The sequence below is a fragment of the Malania oleifera genome, chromosome 1 (assembly GCF_029873635.1).
Source record: "Malania oleifera isolate guangnan ecotype guangnan chromosome 1, ASM2987363v1, whole genome shotgun sequence".
In the NCBI taxonomy this organism is placed as follows: domain Eukaryota; kingdom Viridiplantae; phylum Streptophyta; class Magnoliopsida; order Santalales; family Ximeniaceae; genus Malania; species Malania oleifera.
Window position 1 is genome coordinate 148,072,132 of NC_080417.1, and position 19,083 is coordinate 148,091,214.

The following is a 19,083-nucleotide window of genomic DNA, read 5'->3' on the forward strand; positions in this document are numbered from 1 at the left end:
ATAAATACTTTTAAAATAATTTTTATTTGTTTATAGAAAAGTACTTTTTCATAAGGGTTTCCAATCCATCCCATGCCAAAGGGTTGGTAGAGTTAGAATAAAAGTCTAGGTAGGAAAAATCGAAAAATAGATATTCTTATAGGAAGTAAGCACCACTAGACTAGATTATGATTAAATAGTCAATTTGTTCAAAAACACATAATAGGAACAAACCATAGAACACAAGTAAATTGTAACGTTTATGCCTATGAAGCATGAACCCAACAAGAGCTTAGTATGTAGTGAGCATGAGTTAGATCATAAATTGGGTTAAAATATTTAAGGACGAACCCATTTAGCTCAAATTTATAAGCATAAAAAGATTAGCATCAACTAAAAAGAATTCTAGTGTTAAAACCATATGGATTTAGCCCATCAATTTTAGGATTTGGTCTTCCAATATAGTTCAAAACAAATTGAAATGAGAACTCAAATTATGGCCTAGTGATTTGTCATCTAGCCTTCTTTGGAGAGGTTTAGGATATTTGCTACTCTTGATGAGGATCCTTCCAAGTTTTAGAAAAGGGAAGAAGGAATTTTAGGTAAGGTTGGGGGAAGGAGGGTGTTGGGGTTTGGGAGGGAGGTCTTATTGTGGTTTATCATAGCCTTGTCTCTTTCTTTAGCGAAAAAGAAAAAAATGATTTAAATGAATAGCATATTAAAGGGGTTAAGTTCCCTATAATATTCTGTGATTAGGAAATAGATTCATAATTGACTTTAAAAGAAAGAGCATTGGAAGAGGGCATTCTAGGCCAAGTCTAACTTTGACCCTTAATCAGGCATGCTATTTATGCACTTAGAGAGAGCTTAACTCAATAGAAAAGTGGTTTGTAATGATTAAACACTAGGTTTTGAGGATTGTTAGGTATTATGAAAAAGAGAAGCAGTCCTACCATCCCCACTTACACCCTAGCATTTAAAACCTTTTTCGTGAAAGTAGAATTTAGGGTGATCCCTTCACTTCCCAAATACTACTATTTTTAAATTTGTATGTATGAACCCAAATGACACATAGAAAGTGCTTTAAATAACTAATGTATCGAAGGAGTTTGGCACTTGTTTCATTTCCATTTGTCGTATAGTTCTAAATAAGGACCTCCTTTCAATCAATGGCTTGCAGAACTCCATGTATATACCCATCAATGGGCTGACTTTCAAACAACTTTGTTTAAACATGGGCAAAATAAGAAGAGTTCAAAACTCAAGCTTAATCCATCATTTTCAAACAATTTTGACCAAGTTCGGTCAACTATCAATTTAGAATAAGCTAATAATTAAGTTAAAAATATCTATTCTCAACACCATCCAAAGCTAATAGAGCTATCTCTCTTTCTTCCCAAACATGTCATTAAAGCGAAGAAAGAAAATTCAAGGCCTTTTAAATTATTGAAATGCAACAAATTGTTGAACAAATTAGAATTTGGGTCTAACTGTGCAGTTTATAAGATGGATTTCACTTTCATCCATCCATTGATTATGGATCTCCTATACATACACATCATATACATATCGGTATTATTTTTCCAGTACACTTACCAGTTTTTGGCAGGTTGATATTTGAACCATAAGTTTATATTCATATGAATTTTCACTAGAAGAATATAAAATAGTGAGAGTTTGCATAACTCCACATTAATGTCCAAATCTATACTCCACATGCAATGTTCACATCGCTTTTACAAATTTTAAAAAGTTTACAGCTCTACTCTACATCGTCCTACACTCTTATTCTGTTTTCTTAAAGTTACGATAATAAAAATGTAGTATGATATAGTAACTCGATGCAAATTTAAAACTCGAAATACATACTCCCCTAACCTAGGGTTAATGCTTAGTGAGATAAACAATTTCTGGTGAAAAAAAAAATCACCAAAGAAAACAGAGACTATCAAAATTCCCACAATTTAAAGACATTCTCAAGAAATCCCACATACCCAAAGTACTCCTAAGGCCAGATTAAATTATCATAAGGAAATAATCAAAAATCTCATGCCTAATTAAACCCATTTAGTTTCTCCATTTCAATTGTAGAAGCAATTTAAAATTTGGTCCAGATAAATTACAATGCAAATACAAAACATTATTCCAGGGGGGGGAACATAATAGTCAAAAGTTTATCTGATGATTTTGATTCCAATTTCCATATCTCAATACTCAAAAATGCTCCTCTCCAAGCTTATTAACTTGACTTCCCGCCAGTGACATACAAACGAAGATTTAAGCATTGCTCTACAGTGCCGCAATGCACTCAATTTCAATCCTGGCATCCATGGGCAATGCTGCAACCTGATACGTCGAACGGGCAGGAGCTGGCGATGAAAAGTCTGCGACATAAAATATTCAACTGGATTATTATGGATAGTTAACACCAATATATTCAACAAATATTAGGTTTTTCCATCACCTTATACATGGGACCGACTACATTTACTCAACAGTATATTTCTTAAAGCAACATGACCACTTCAAGTTTGTGTGTTCGCATAAAAAGAATAAAAGAAACAATTTATACCAAGCAAAGAGACACTGACAGACAGTTGAACAGAGTGCAGACTACACGCAGTCAAAACTTCCAACTTGATTGTGGGAATTTTCGAGATCAAGAGATATAGAGAATAACACTAGCATAAAGAATTTGTGAGGAGGTGCATAAGAACAGTTGATCACCATCCAGATTTCTCACCATCCCAAAATTTTCCATTCATTTTTCCAGAGACCATCAGACTGGCACTTGGTCACGAGGCATGAACTAGGATGCCCTTTCAACCTACTTATTTGATAATTGGAGAATGAACTTCAAGCATTGTCTCGTCAAGAGTGGCAAGGTGAGGTGCTAAATTAAGGCATTCTCTTATTAATGAACTAGGATGATCTTTCAACCTACTTATTTGATAACTGGAGAATCAGATAGGCTTGCTTCAAGTATTGTCACATTAATAGTGGCAATGTGAGGAGCTAAATTAAAGCATTCTCTGTCTCAAGGTGCAGATGTCACAATCCATAATCTTTACATTGTTCCTTAATTGTTTCTGTCAATGCTAACATGGTGCAAACATTATGAATATGCCGCTTGCCGAGTCTAAGCCTGTGTGTTGCTTTGCATGCCAGATGCAAGAATTCCATCACCACAACAAAATATCAAATTAATTTCAGAAGAACTCACATTTAGCATAAATCTCGTTCACCTTCTTGAAATCCTTCAAGTCAGCTAACCTGTGTGAAGTAATAATAATAAAGTTAAAAAAAGCATTTTCTTACCAACACTTGGATTCCAACTTTTAACATCCCAATGGTAGAGAAACAGATATTACTTACATGATTGTTGTCTTAACGACTGAGGAATAGCTGGCACCACTTGCTTTCAAAATTTCCCCCATATTCTTGAGAACCTGCAGATTTCCATAAACCTCAAATTCATCAGCAATCTTATCCAGAAGCAGAAACTTGATACAACCACCAAGGTTACATTCTTTCAGCATCTGGGGAGAAATAAAGAGCTGCTTGGTTCATTTATAAGCCCAAAATGGTTCATATATCTTTCAAGCACCCAAATGTAGATAAAAGAATACAATAAATCATATTCCAATACTAAATGGCTTTCAAAAGTAAAAATTAAAGACAATTCAAAAACTCATGCTCTACAGGCACCTGAGAAAAAATCCTTGCGACACAAATAGCAAGATTGCAGTCCACTAATTCACTTATTTACCTGCTCTGTTTGATCTTCCACACTATCTGAAATGAATTTTCCAGTCTGCATTCAAGTATAAAAACTTCTTTGAGAAAACACACACACACACACACATAATCGGAACAGATGCTTAGATTCTTAATGTAATGAGGGAAGCACAGCATGCACCACATGTGCATGCATGCACGAAAGTAGAGTAAATTAATGAACAAATATTAGATAGAAATACAACAAACCTCTGGAATAAATCCAAGAACACCAGATACAAAGAGAAGGTTATTGGCTTTAATGGCTTGAGAATATGGTCCCAATGCAGCTGGAGCCTTCTCTGTTTGAACAGCTTCCTTAGTACCTAATATTAGTACAAATATTGTCACAAATGTCAGAATTGTGTATATCTGCAGCCAAATTGATTGTTTAATACTTCAATGGAGTTATCAATCAAAAAAATATAATGTGGCACATACAATAATTATTTAAACAAGTAAATTTCTCAAATGATCTGTCTAAATGGAGCAAAAATATTAAATATTTTTCTAGTCACTTGCACATTTTAGATAGTTCAGCCCCATGCTAAGCTATTCAATGATGTAAAACTGAGCATATATGAAAAATACATAATTTATAAACATTACATTTTGATTCTAAAGCAAGATCATCAGTTTATATATCTATTGCAGTCTGCTCAGTATCAAATATACCCTCAAATCTGCCACCTACTTCTGATAACAAATCAAAATACTAAACTCTTGAAATTTCGAAGTGACAAAAAGTCCATAAAATGAACTGAAAATAGAACAAACTAGAAGAATATTCAAACTCCCATTGAAATTTTAAGCCACACTACCAGCAATAAGCCAACATTCAACCACTGCAATTTTAAGTCATTCAATTGTTAAAAAACAGCAGAGGACCTTGAACAGTGCATCCAAAAATGTCTCTCATTCACAACTCGATAAGATGCCAATTAGTACCTAACAAACTCTAAATTCCAAGAAATAAATAAAAAGTCAGGCATAGGTGTGAGCTCTAATCATGGTTTTAAATCGCGGTAGAGGGTAGCGTAACGTAATAGTAACGGGAAGCAGGAGTAGCGGATGTTACAAAACCGGAAGCAGGTGTAATGGCCGTGAATTTTTTTGAAGCACGCACAACCTTGGGCATATTAGCGTACTTGCATGTTTTAAGCTTTTAGCCATTCTTAGAAAGGGTTTTAGTGTATTTTGGACCCTTTAGTTCGAGTAACTAAGTTATTTGGTAAGGGCAACAAGTTTACATTTGCTTTAAACCATCATTGATAGAAAATTACGTGTGTGCGTGTATTTATACTTCTCATTGTTCTTACCTGTGATAAATTCTTATGTGTGCTAAATGAATTAATAAAATAAAATACATTATACACTCCATTAATCTATTAGACACATAAGACATACGAATAATATAAATATAAAATAGCTAGAAAAGAAAGAAGGTTGAAGTTGAAAAATAAAGAACATAAATATCACATTACTAATATTATTAAAAAAAAAAAAATTTCCTAACAAGTTAGTATTTTGAAATTGTTAATTAATGCATCTACTGTGAGTATTTAAAGAAATAGTAAATTTTGTATCATTGTCATCCTCACTATAATCTTTTCCTGCTCTTGCCACTGGGTATATTGAGAATGATATATGAAAGAGAGAGAAAAAGTGAGAAGAAAAAGTGAAAAATAAAATATTTTTTTGGTGTAACAGTCCTATAGCGGTTACGTAATGGCTGTAGCGGCCTTTACGTAACGGTCACAGCCCGTAACGGCCGCTACGGTCGTGATTTTTCTTCCCACCGATTTCGCGGTGTGTAACGGTATCGGTAACCCAAAAAACCTTTACGTAACCGCGTTACGTAACGGTCGCGGCCTTTATTTAAAACCATGGCTCTAATTATTCGGCATCTTCAAAGAACTTCAGAACTTCCTCTCTTTAATAGCAAAATGCTAAGCAAAGAAACTAAAGCAGTTATATTTCCCAGAGCATCTCTAAGTTAGAAAAGTCATGAGAAGGGTAAAAATAACCTCCAATTATACTTATATCCTAGAAATTTAAGTTAGGATATATACTCCCTTTCAGTTTTTTATAAGGCCCAATCAAGGGTCACCTTGAGGCTTGCCTCGAGGCAAGGCATGCCAAAGGCTAATGCAAGGCTTCTGCATTTTGGGTGTGTGATTCTCAAGTTAAAATTGGTTAAAAAAAATTTAGTTGCATGTTTGTATAAAAAGGATGTCATAATAGGAGTACATTTCGAAAACTCTTGAACCTCAACTTTCCAAAGTAACTGAGAGTTGTATATTAGATCATAAAAATAGTTTGAACCCTGTAATTGTATATCTGTCGCTTGTCATGATTTATGTCATGTACTCAAATTAGCAATTTTTGAATGGCCAACAAGCAGTTTGCAAAGTATACATAATTTCTTTTTACATTATATTTTTGATTTTCTTAATTTTTCCTTCTTTTTAAAAAATATATAATTTATTTACATATTTTTATCTTAAAAAAAAATTCTCAAAAGGCTTACATTCCAACGAATTAAGGCTTACGCCTCACCTCTTAAGGGTTAAAACGCCTTGCCTTACACCTTCAAATTTTAAAACATTGCTCCATTTCTTGTCAATAAATGAAAGAATCTCAACTCAAAAAGCATTCTCAAGTAATTTTTGAATGGCCAACAAGCAGTTTGCAAAGCATGCATAATTTTTTTTTACATTATATTTGTGATTTTCTTAATTTTTCCTTCTTTTTAAAAAATATATAATTTATTTACATATTTTTATCTTAAAAACAAATTCTCAAAAGGCTTACATTCCAACGAATTAAGGCTTATGCCTCACCTCTTAAGGGTTAAAACGCCTTGCCTTACACCTTCAAATTTTAAAACATTGCTCCATTCTTGTCAATAAATGAAAGAATCTCAACCCAAAAAGCATTCCCAAGTAATTCTCTTGTCCGAGGAGGACACTTGATGAATTAGGGCTTCCTAATATATACTAATATGCACACATACATCATACATGGGATTGAGTATGCTCACTTCTAAACACTAAAATTCTCTAGTATTCTTCTAATGAAGAACAAATGAGTTGATTTATCTCTTAAGTATCATAGTGGTCTCCCGGAGGCAACTTCAGGCCTTCCAAGTCTTCTTATTATTGCAGGGGTGATTGGGTAATTGCTGATATGTTGTGACATGGAAATTGGATTTGTAGCAACTATCCAATTTTTTAACCAAGAGAAGGTGCATTTCTTTCACCAAACTAAAGAAACCCATAATCATTTAGCTTATGTTTGGTTCATAGAATATCTTTTTCTTGCAAATAGAAAACATGATGATATAAGGATTTGATGACTTAGGAAAGAAAATATGTTGTCATTATAAAGCAAATGATGCAACAATTTTATGAATCCATAACACTCAATGGCAGAGCTAAGACGGTCACTTGAGTATTCAAATTTTCTCTTACAATATTAAAATTTTTAAATATTAGACAATAGACAACTGACAACTCATAACTTGATTCAATTAGCCATAATACTTGAGTAATCAAGGTCTACAGTTTATTTTTTGTCAACTAGGAGGCTTTAGTTAGTGTTGTAGACATGAAGACACAATTGTACGTTGAAAAAAAAAATATAGAGGCATAGGGCCTAGGGAGTACATTTTTTGTCTATTAAGAAGTTTATTATTAGGATCAAATATCAATACCCCTTCTTGAATTCACCCTACTCTTTTCCAATGTGTTGACATAAAACTTTTAGCATAAAAGTGCATCAAACCATTGAGGTGTTCCATAAGAAAATTTATATTTTTCCAATTGTAACGGTCTTGGACCTAACTCCAATAAGATATTGTCCGCTTTTGCCCACTGGCCTCACGAATTTATCCTATAAAAGGTGCATCACATAGTTGGTATCCAAACCATCCTTATAAGCCCAAGATCTCCCTAGTACACATCCGATATGGGACCATTTTACAATTTTAAAAACATCATAAAATTTTCTAGTATTTGAGTGTGATCCTCATACTTTCATTTTGACAAGAGTCAATTTTAAAAATTTATATAACTTTGTTCCACATTCATATATGTGTTAAAGAGAACTTTCAATTTCTAAAATTTATGTAACTTTGTTCCACGGTCATATATGAGTTAAAGAGAACTTTAAATCTTAGAGGGCACAATTGCTCACACTGAGAGATATGTACTTCGCCCATTCATCACAAAGAATGATTATTCTCAAATTTCACCACGGGATATCTATTCCTATCCTATTTAATGTTAGACGAAATAACACAAAACTACTCACATTTTATTCTATTTTTTTAAGAATAGACATTCAATGAAGCACAAATTATTTCCAACAACTCCAAATTCTTCACAAAATCCCCAACTTGAAATTTCAAGAGAAAAAATCAGTCCCTACTTGAAGCACAGGCTGCATAGTATTTTGACTATTTTCCAGAACTTGTCCAAGTTGGAAAAGGTTTCAATTTTACCAAAAACTAAAGAATCCCATAAATATTTATTTCCAAAGATTCCTGATTTCTTTTTTTCTTTTTTTTCTTTTTTTACAAAATTCCCAAATTATTCTAAACAAGATAAGATTTTTTAACAGAAAAAAGAAAAATCTATGAATGCATCTATGCATTTCAACGCCCATTTATAAGCCCTAAATATATTCCCCCATAACAGCTATAAATTGCGACTAATTCCGAAGCAAAAGTTTTGCCTATCCCAAAAATTTCCACTGTTATTGAACTCAATATACAACCCATTAACAAGAAATAACTCATCAAATCCTTTCCAAGAAAAAATTTATGAACATGCACATGAGTAGAAGCGAAGCACAAAACCCAAATGGGGGGAGAGAGCAGAAAATATAAACTGACGACGAAGAAGAAGAAGAAAGCTCACTAGCTTGAGTGGAAATGGCCAAGCAAGCAAAAGGCTTGGGTCGTGACGAAGAGCGCCACAGGCGTGTAAGGGCCACGGAGGCGCAGCCCATGCCTACGACCAATGGAGCTTTGTTGCGCACCCCACCCATGTCGATCGCCGGCACATTGAAGCATCTGGCGGCCGCAGACCACGCCATTCTGTGTGTGTGTGTTTGGGTGCGTGCGTATGTGATTGTCTTGCTCCGGCTATGGCGAATTTTCAGCTTTTATAACACTAGCATAATGTAGCAACGAGGCCTGAGCCACTCACTAGCCCCCCACACCCCCCCGCCAAAAAAAAAAACATTTAAGGTTTAATAGAAATACTCAGAACTTATTTTTAAAATTTAAAAGTTTTAAGAATCACTCTAAAAATTTCAAAGAATGAACATAACTGTATTGAGATTTACTAGAAAAATATTAATCTTTCTTTATATTTTATAAAAAAAATTAAAAATTTTGAGGGTATAAATATCTCAAAAATCAAATGTCAATAGAAAATTATAAACTTTTTTACACCTTAAACTTTCATTAAGATTTTTAAAATCTCAAAAAAAAGTCAATGTCTTTTTATCAAACTTAAGGTGAAGGAAATATCTTTTATAAGATATTAAAAAATCATTATATTGAATTAAGTTAGCATTAATCATTCTCAATAATTATTTTTGGAAGGTATAGATCTATTGCCATAAAGTCTATTCATAGGTTTTATCTATTTGAAGTCCTTGGAGAATTGACTTTTTTTGAGTTGGCTATAATTTCATTTTATTTAATGCATTTAAGAGCCATTCACTCATTTGCATTAAATTTGCACCATTAAATTTTATTTGAATAATAATATAACATTGAAATATTATAAAACCGATACATTGTGAATCTTCGTCGATATATATATATATATGCAAAAAAAATTTTTAAGAAAATATTATTAGCTGGCTAAAAGTGAGACATTCTATGTTTGGTTATTCATGTATGATGTGTTAAATAACTATTTTTACCTTTAGATTCTAACAATGAGATGCATAATTTATCTTTTTTTGTTTTTTTTTTGTTTTTGTCCTTTTAACTCACAAAATGAAAGTCGTGGGATGCTATTGTCTTTAATATGAAAAAGTAAATATAAAGTGTTAATGGCGTTTTTTTAGCGTCAATAATGTCTTCTCTTTATTTTTAAGAATAAAAATTTATATAAAAACTAAGCACAGGGAAATATATACTAATAAACTCTTCTTTGTGCGAGTTTTTCCCATCACCTTAGATTGAAAAAAAATAAAAATTTAAACATTGTTCTTGGGTGAAAAATAAATTGTTGTTTAACCTTTATTAACAAAATTTAAAATTTTATAACGTTGCTTTTGGAAGCATGAACTTTGAGTTTAGAATTTTAATTTTAATAGATTTGGATAAAATTTTAATAAAATTTTGTATTATATTTTATCCAAATTTATACAATTTCAAATCTAAAGTTTCTCTCAAACATAAGGTAAGTATTAGTAAAATTTCTTTTTAATTAAAATTTTGAAATTAGTATCATTTTAATTTATTTTATTTTAGTATGAGTGAAAATTATCTTATGATTTGAAGGTTATTGATAAAAAGAATCATTTGTTTTTCTCGTATTCTAGTACGGATGTTAAGACATGTAACTTATATATCTTATACTAATATACAAACCCGGATTTAAAGTAATATAGAGTAATAATTAAATGAAAATGGGCATAGAAACATTATCTAACAGGCAATGTGTCATTTGGAATGCGGTCATATTAATAAAGAAAATGAATTGATATATTAATTATGTATTATTTATTGAAATATATTTCAACTTATAGTTCTTTAATTAATATAATTAAAAGACTTTTACTTATTAATTTTCCTAATTAAAACTTTAATGTAAGTAATTCAATGATATTGAAGAGTGAAAATTAAGAGGAGGCCAATTTAGAACCGTATTTTTTTGGTTATATGTCTGTTTATCAAAATAGCACTCGACAAATGATGATCGTCTCTCTCCGGACCACTCTTTCTCCGATGACACGGGATGTGCCTCCGACCCTGCATAGGCAGAGAGGATGCGATAACGAGGCTGCCTCAGAAGAGGAAAAGTGCAGGAATGCCGAAGCTAGCTACTTGTTCGGTTGCCTTCCCCTCCCATTCGTTGCACTATTCTCAGCTCTTTCTCGACCTGGTAATCTCTCTCTCTCTCTCTCTCGGCGAATTCTGGTGAAGATCAATGGACATCCGCTGCGATCTATTTCTGAATTAGGTTTTGACTGGTTAATTCAATAGCATTCTGTTTGGTATGCGCAGATGATATCTTTCCTGAATTGTAATTACGCGATCCTATCTGACGTTCTGACCGCGGGTACGTGTCGATGTTCATGATCTATTCCTTTACTAAGAAGGTTGGGAAAGAGATTGGTTATATTGTGTAATTTGTGTTTGGGGATTATGAGTTCGAACTTGAAACTGATATCTATTTTTCCTTTTACATCAGTGTGTAAGATTAGTTTAGTGGTCAAAAGCTTCAATTGTATCGCATGGTCAACTGAGATTCTGGTCATAATTGACTAAGATAATTATTTCCAGTGTCATCGCCGAGTCGCTATTAACTGCCCAACATGTTAAATCAATTTCTAAATACAGATCTAGAACAACTTATTATGATGGTAAGATGTAAAATTAAAAGTGAAAAATCATGTAGCTATGCATGTAATTACAACTATTTACACAGTTTGTTGAACCATCTTGTTGTTCCTTTCTTGTGTTCTTGATTTTCACTCCACTATACCTACATATTGGAGTTTTAGGTCACGTATACATTTTTCACAATATAGTCATAAGTCTCAACCCAACCGGGTTGACTCAAGTGATAAGGGTGACTTGTGACTTTAGTGACCCTAAGGTCAAAATTCGATTCCCCCTTGAGAGTGTACCTCGGTGAATTACCAGGATGCATCAATGGATGGGCGGTTTTCACCTCCCACGTTTGGTGTCGTACCATAGTGTTCAAAGTGGCACGATGGTAGTTGGAGTTCTTAGATTATCATATATATATATATATGACTTGTCATTTAAAAATATGAACTTCTTTTTATGTATTTTTCATATATGGATGAACACACGTAGAGTACATACTTAAGAAGTTAGCTAGATTTTACCTCTTTATGCATCCTCTTGGTTTAGATTATTCATTCAATGAATTGGATAGCAAAGGAATGATTTAGTTTTTCTCATCCCATCCCTTTTAATTTTCCACATGATAGGCCCTTTTTTTTTAGCAAGTTATAGCTCATAATAGAACTTAGTAGATAAAGACTAAACAAAAAACCCAGCCTTGGCCTTGGCACCAGACAAAGCCCGAATGCTTAACATATGGTGTTTGTAAATGATGGTTAAGATAAAGTAATGATGCTTCAACTGTTGCATTTATTTTGTCAATTTTTTTGGCTACATGAATCAAGTATTTGCTGCTCTAAATTTGATTTAGACAAAAGTGTCATGGAAATCAAATGAAATTTGGGCAATTGATTTTGTCTTGCAATCTAGACTAGTAAAAAAATTGGTATGAGAAATTGAGAATATGTGCTAGCTGCTTCATTTGTAAAATTTCTCTCTCTCTCTCTCTCTCTCTCTCTCTTAGTTTGGTTGGTGGTAAAATAAATTGAAAGAGAAGGTAATAAAATTTTGAGTCTGCTGTTGTAATATTTGATTAAATGGGTTGTTAATGTCCAGTTTTGTCACTTTTGTGTGTATATTTGATGTTTCGTGAGTTGGTGATGTAGGGCTGGAAGTGGGCAATTGGATGGATTACTTGGACACGAATTTTAAAGAATAGTGTTAAGAGATAGTTGAGTACCAAACCAAAATGTTATCAGTTTATTTATAGTAGGTTTATGTGCGTTTAGGGATTTGTTTACAAATGTTTTTTAGGGGTTTATTGCTTCTAGGGGTTTATGTGTTCATCATTTGTAATTTAGGAGTTCTTATAAACAAGGTGTGAAAGTCATGTAAGAGTTAGTTTTTTGTGAATTTGAGTTAAGTGAATGTGTGTTGCTCCAATTGTATCTCCATCTTCCTCCTCTCTTATTGCTTCCTTCTTCTTCTTCTTCTTCTATTTCTCTTCCAGTTTCTCTCTCGGCAGTACTCCTACATTACTGTTCTGCATCATTTTGGTGTCAGAGCAGGATCAATTCAATTCCGCACATTCCATTGTTGTAACTTCCCTCATTTCATATCACCCCTTCGGTCCAACTACATTTCTATCCAATTCCACCATCTATTCTCTCTTTTGGGCTTTGTAATTATTGTAGCGCATAGGAAATTATTGTGTCACTGTAGCATTGTCAGAAAGTCACTGCCGCTGTTTCAGAAACACCAGTTTTCAGGGTCTATTTTGCAATGCCACCACTACCATCAGAGACAGACAATGCTTACCAGCAGATTCTCAAAATTTCGTTGCTGTCTGAATGACTGCCTGCAATGTCCCACACATGAGTGAACGAAATACCAGCCGCCCCCTTTTGATTCCCCCTATTTCCTGTACTTTCCTCTTTGCATCACAACCACTGCAATTGCTACCATCTGACTGCAATTGCTACCATACGATCTATCTGCTCTCCTGTTTAATAGCTAGGAAGTCGCCTTACGTACCCGTGACATGTGTGCGGAAAAATTTTCCCCTGTTCTGCAATTTTCAAATTTTCAGGTAAGACATTTGCTTCCAGCCTCAATATTTCTAATTTTCCTGAAAAAACCTGCAATTTTTTGAAGCTGTTTGATGGAAAGTTGATTGTTTGATACACATTTTGAGGGATTAGGACTGTCAGCATCAAAATCAGAACATATTGCTGCAATTTGTAAGTCGTTTATAAGAGTTTGTTTAATTACCAAGGGATAATCTACAATAATTGTGAAATGAGGATTAAGGTAGCCAACCCCACCTAGTGGGACCTTTTAAGACTTTGGTGGTTGTTATAGTAGTATTTTCTTAGGTAATAATCTAGTAGATTCTAGGGTTTTTTATTTATTAGGAGAGATATATTTTAGTAGTATGTAGGTTTCCTAAACTTTGTATATTAGATTAGAACAGAAGCTTGCAATATTGGGAAGTGAACTCTAAATGATTTTTACTTTGATTTTTCCTTTCTCTTTAATTTTCCCTATTTTCCTTCTGTTTACCTCCTTTTGGCTTTCTCTTGTTTTTCTATTGCTTTCTTGACGACTCTCTTGTGCTAATTGGTACATGACAAACTTAACCAAATTTGATAGCTCCTCAAGTTGGTTATTGTCAACGCCTTGCATGGCCTGTCACATCCAGAATACATTTGATCACTACACTGATAATATAAGCACAACTCCCCTCAATCTTTGCACAGTAGTCACCATTCATAAGCAAGATTTTGCCAAGACCAAATTGGCATTTGTGGGGAAAAATGCTACTCACTAGCATTTGAAACAACTATAAGCAGTGTCACAAACAGCTCACTTTTTTCAAATTGATGAGTTGGAAGTTATGCTCTATAGTGGCTGATTGGTAACTTTACAAACCTCTGTCCTACACATAGGGCAAGAGCCATGTCGGATTAGCCATGCATCTATGCAGTCCAAATGGAAGAAGTGGCTGCAACTGGGAAGCTTCCTTGCAGAGTCTCCGTTATTGAAGTCCTGACATCGCAGGAAAACATTAGTGATGAAAAGGGTTATCTCTGTGTAGAGCAACCATAAAATAATTTGAAGACCCTCTTAAGCCTCTTCAAAATAAATGCAAATATCAGGATGTAGAAAAAAAATGTTAAATTAGATAATTAAAAACCCAATGATATTTATAGTTCTCTATAATGCTTATAAACCTGAATAATATCCCCACTCCCCCCAGGTGGCAAATATACATGTTGATGAAATAAAATCTCACCTGTAAGCAGATTGCGCAAGAGATTTTGTCGTGAGGTTTGATAATCTTGCCGTAATGGAATTTATATTGGGAGAGCTTTTTAATGGAAGTTGGTGACAGCCCTTTCAGACCAGCTATGTCATATATGTCGGATACTACTCCATAACTTGTTTCAGTGGTGCTAACCTGAATTTCAAAAGTCTCATTCAGGTTCATATTCTAAATTTATTTCAAAGCTGAATTTTTCATGTTGGAGGACTTACTTGCCACTGATAAGCTTTTAGTACTGCAGGAATGACCCACTCAATGAAGGCCCTTCCATTCATCAGGCTAAGTAAAAGGGCAACCTGTGAAATTCATTCTTAATTTATTATTAAGTGGAGCAGATGTACACAGGTACAATTCATTTGAGTTGGACATGAATATATACATTTACACGTGAACACATATTTTTATACGTCACGAGCACACATGTTTGCGTACAATAATAATATTTTGATTTACATTTGATTGAAGTTCGAAGTTATCAATGTAAGGACTAATGCGGTGCTTAATTAACAAGCTGTTTTTTTTTTTTTTTTGGGGGGGTATTTGACCACAGTTGGATATCTAATGAGATGACCCTTGGTGCAAGTTTTCACTGGTCCAAGGTCACTTTCAAGTTTCAATTTTTCAAAACGTTTAGGATAAAACATGAGTTTGTGACAAGCAGATAGTTGTATGCCTAAATCATATGATCATAGTACCAATTTCATAAACACATACGTAATGTTCAAGGTACAAAGTTAATTTCAGTCAAAGTAGCTACTAGCAAACACCTATGCGAGAGAAAATTCATTTCATTAACTCGAGGGATCTCTCTCTCTCTTTCTCTCTCTGTGGGTGTGTGTTACGGAGAAAATTAATATATTAAAAGTTATATAGATCATATCAAATACTGGTTTGATTAATCATGAGTTTAGTCTAGTATTTACTGTGTCAAACTTGAGTGGTTGGTTGGTTGCTAGTTCAAAGGTTTGAGTCCTCCGGCCAGCAACTACTATATATGTGCCATAAGGCTTGGGTACCACTTTATCTAGGACAGTGATATTGTCAGCAAAGGATATCTACACCTCTCATATGAACAAATATTCTTACCATGCATTTGGAAGTTAGAAAAAAATTTGAACCTTGCATTTGATTATTGTGTAAATTTGGACAAAATAAAGTATGAGATGGTTTTATTTTTTGTCCAAATCTATATAAATGCAAATCCATCAACTGAAATTCATGCTCCCAAACACAATATTAGAGTATGTAATCATAGAAAAGGATCTCTGCCATTTATTGAAAATGTGACTTATCTCCTCCAAACTTTGATCCAACACAATCATGGTTGGGGCTAGCTCAAAGCAGTCCAAGTTACAATGTCTTTTATAAAAGATTAGGTCAATTTTTAACACCAACTTTGACTAGTTTGATTGCACCCAACCACTTTTCAAATGGGTTCCAAATTTGATTAACAAGTAAAATATAAATTAATTGAGCAAGGAAAAATTAAAATATAAAATCAAGTTTTTTAATTCTGTGGTAAACCAATGAATGTTTGCACAGATAAGAAGCTTTGCCTCATTTGCTCAAATTAGCATCTCTCTCTTTCAACATATTTATATTATATATATATATAGAGTTGACATGGGCATAAAATGAATGAATAATATGTTGAAACAAAGGGGGCAGTGGACCCCAAGGCGTCTCTCCATTTAAAGGGTGATGGGTATTATTTATACACTGAATGGGGCTTTTTGACTTTGATGTTAAGGCATGTGCATGCCATCCAAAGAAAGTGATGTACGTTGGGTATGCATTGATAGCAATATAACTGCGACTAATTCTTGATTATAACCTACTTCTTTTAACCTTTTAGCATGTACTTTTCATAGCAACTGGCTTATAATGCCAGATTTTCTGAGGTAGGAATTAACCCATATCTGCAATTATCGGTTATAACGTGATTCTAATGCACTTTTTAAACCTATATCTGCAATTATCAGTTATAACGTGATTCTAATGCAATTTAAAAACTTTTTAGCATGTACTTTTCATTGCAATTGGCTTATATTGCAGATTTGCTGAGGTAGGAATTAACCTATATATGCAATTATCAGTTATAACGTGATTCTAACACACTTTTAAAACATTTTAGCATGTACTTTTCATTGCAATTGGCTTATATTGCGCATTTGCTGAGGTAAGAATTAATCCATATCTGCAATTATCAATTATAACGGATTCTAGCGAACTTTTTTAACTTTTTAGCTTGTACTTTTCATTGCAATTGGCTTATGTTGCAGGTTTTTGACGTAGGAATTAAACTAGATGATGATGATGATGATGATGATGATGATTACCTTGGATAGTGACTCGCCATTGACCATGGATTCCAGCAGCTGAACGGCGGTGATGGCCCCTGCCAGTGCCCCTATCCCAGCCCCTCGACAAAACCCAGTTTCTGTTGTCTGGCCTTTAATGGCTCCTGTGACTGCTCCCACAATGGCACCCCCTGCACATTAAGCCAAATGAGCTCAAATTTTTATTTGTCTACTGTTTAACTTGTCAAAGGCTTCAGAATTCTTAAGAAGCATGTAAAATGGAAAGAAATTATCATTATTTTTCTCCTCATCCCATTGTTTTTCTTTCATGAAATATCTCCTGTTTCTTCAAAGTACAGATGAGTACTTATTTTGCAGAACTCGTGAATATATGCACATAGCCATTAATGTCTGGCAGCCTTACAAAAAAACAAAGTTTACGTCTCCTAGGGGTTTGTTTTTGCAGGATAAATTTTGCAATAATGTAATGTACGGAGCAGGCATGAGTAATTTTTTCTTACTACGGCCATTGCTTAAGCTTCCAGCGGGAAGGGCCTGGCCCCTTCCCTACCCTAATTTTACAATTTAATTGCGCCGAACATGGGTGATAAAGATCTTATTCATGCCTAACACACCTTTAGGAGACACTCAAGGGTTAGGTTGATCATGAAACTTTGATGACTCAACTAGATTCAAAATTCATTGTGGGTGGAAAGAAATTTGTAAAGAGATGACCTATCAGAGAGAGAGAGAGAGAGAGTGAGAGAGAGCATGCCATACCTAATGCAAAAACACAGGTGAGTACACCTAGAAAAGCTCTTTTGGTAAAATGCAAGACGAAGCCAGTTGCAAGACCACGGGAGTGGGCAAAAACCCAGCAAGAAACAGCCTCTCTGTACCTGAATACCAGCTTCTCAATGCCAATGAGCCACTCCTTCGTCATTGGGAAAATGCACCTCATCAAAAATTAAAGCAAGCTGGGAATGGGCAATGTATGTGCCTAGGTATTTTTATGATGTGTGAAACTGAAACCCCCCAATTGCTTCTGCTAGCAGTAGCACTGATGGGTTGAAGGAGAGGAAGGAAAAAGACTAAGGTGGGGATCAGCAGGCTTTGGAATGTGTGAAACAACAAAGGAAGCAAGCAGCTAGTAATATAGGTTCAGAAAGAAGCACATGCAATGCAATGCAATGCATTAAAGAGGCGTGGTAAAACTGGAGAGCTACCCCTCCCCCAACACCTTATGGCGAGCCTCTCCAGTCAAAATGGGCATTCCAGCTTTTCAAAGACGGCCACTGACAATGACAACTACTTCATTTTTATAATAGAGGACGCCATTGTAAATTATTTTGTTGTTCCTGGGGTGATATGCATTAATACACTATAGTGACTCTGATGTGCAAAAATAAATTAGGATAATGAAGTGCATGGGTATTTTATAAAAATATAATAGTTTACAAATATTATATATTTCTATCTATATATATATATATATATATATGTAGATATAAAACACCTATACTTCACCTTGCAGTTTTTTCTCAACTGCTCTAAAATACTATAAATAATTACCATTCAAATTTTAACATTAATAAAAAATTAAATTGATTATATCTTAATTAGATAACCCAATGAGTATCCAACCCAAATTTGCATAACTTATTGTATTACTGAGTTCGGTTCATATCCACTCAATATAAATGAATTGCTCCTCCTTAAATTTAAATTTGATTCAATCAAAAGGGTCGCAATCACTCATCACACATTGTCCCATTTTACGTAGTTACTGATTATATTCGTATTGCTCTTTAGAGTGACAACTACCTATCCTACTTCAACTTATAAATGATGAGATTTGTGTGTTTATCTATTTGTGTATCCACCTAGATCCCTATTATTAATCTATTTCGTAACATAATTGTTGAGCTATAATGGAAAAGGAGCCTTGATGAGCCGTAGAGAGACAACTGTGATGAACTTAAGAATGTCAGCTTTGATGTGCTGTAGTTTCGGTGCTAATCCCAGCTGATCTCATTGAGTCACCTCATTGAACTTCATTACCATCTTCCATTTATATTCATCCTCATCCATCTATATAAATAGAGATGTGTGTGTGTGAAAAATAAGTGAGTATAATTGAG

The 19,083-nt window shown here is 34.0% G+C and overlaps 2 protein-coding genes across 2 annotated transcripts; both read right to left on the reverse strand.

Annotated features, from left to right (window-relative positions):
• Window positions 1–2,033: 2,033 nt before the first annotated feature.
• On the reverse strand, window positions 2,034–9,002 carry LOC131146768 (reactive Intermediate Deaminase A, chloroplastic). The gene is made up of 6 exons (XM_058096543.1): window positions 8,679–9,002; window positions 3,967–4,082; window positions 3,749–3,793; window positions 3,355–3,428; window positions 3,203–3,252; window positions 2,034–2,363 (listed from the first exon to the last, which is right to left on the reverse strand). The coding sequence occupies exons 1-6, from the start codon at window positions 8,854–8,856 to the stop codon at window positions 2,269–2,271; spliced, it is 558 nt and encodes a 185-aa protein (XP_057952526.1). The 5' UTR covers window positions 8,857–9,002; the 3' UTR covers window positions 2,034–2,268.
• Window positions 9,003–14,049: 5,047 nt separating this feature from the next.
• On the reverse strand, window positions 14,050–18,202 carry LOC131165902 (NEP1-interacting protein 1). The gene is made up of 5 exons (XM_058124058.1): window positions 17,723–18,202; window positions 16,982–17,133; window positions 14,855–14,938; window positions 14,613–14,777; window positions 14,050–14,365 (listed from the first exon to the last, which is right to left on the reverse strand). Exons 1-5 carry the CDS (start codon window positions 17,901–17,903, stop codon window positions 14,219–14,221), a joined length of 729 nt encoding a protein of 242 aa, XP_057980041.1. The 5' UTR covers window positions 17,904–18,202; the 3' UTR covers window positions 14,050–14,218.
• Between the last annotated feature and the right edge of the window lie 881 nt (window positions 18,203–19,083).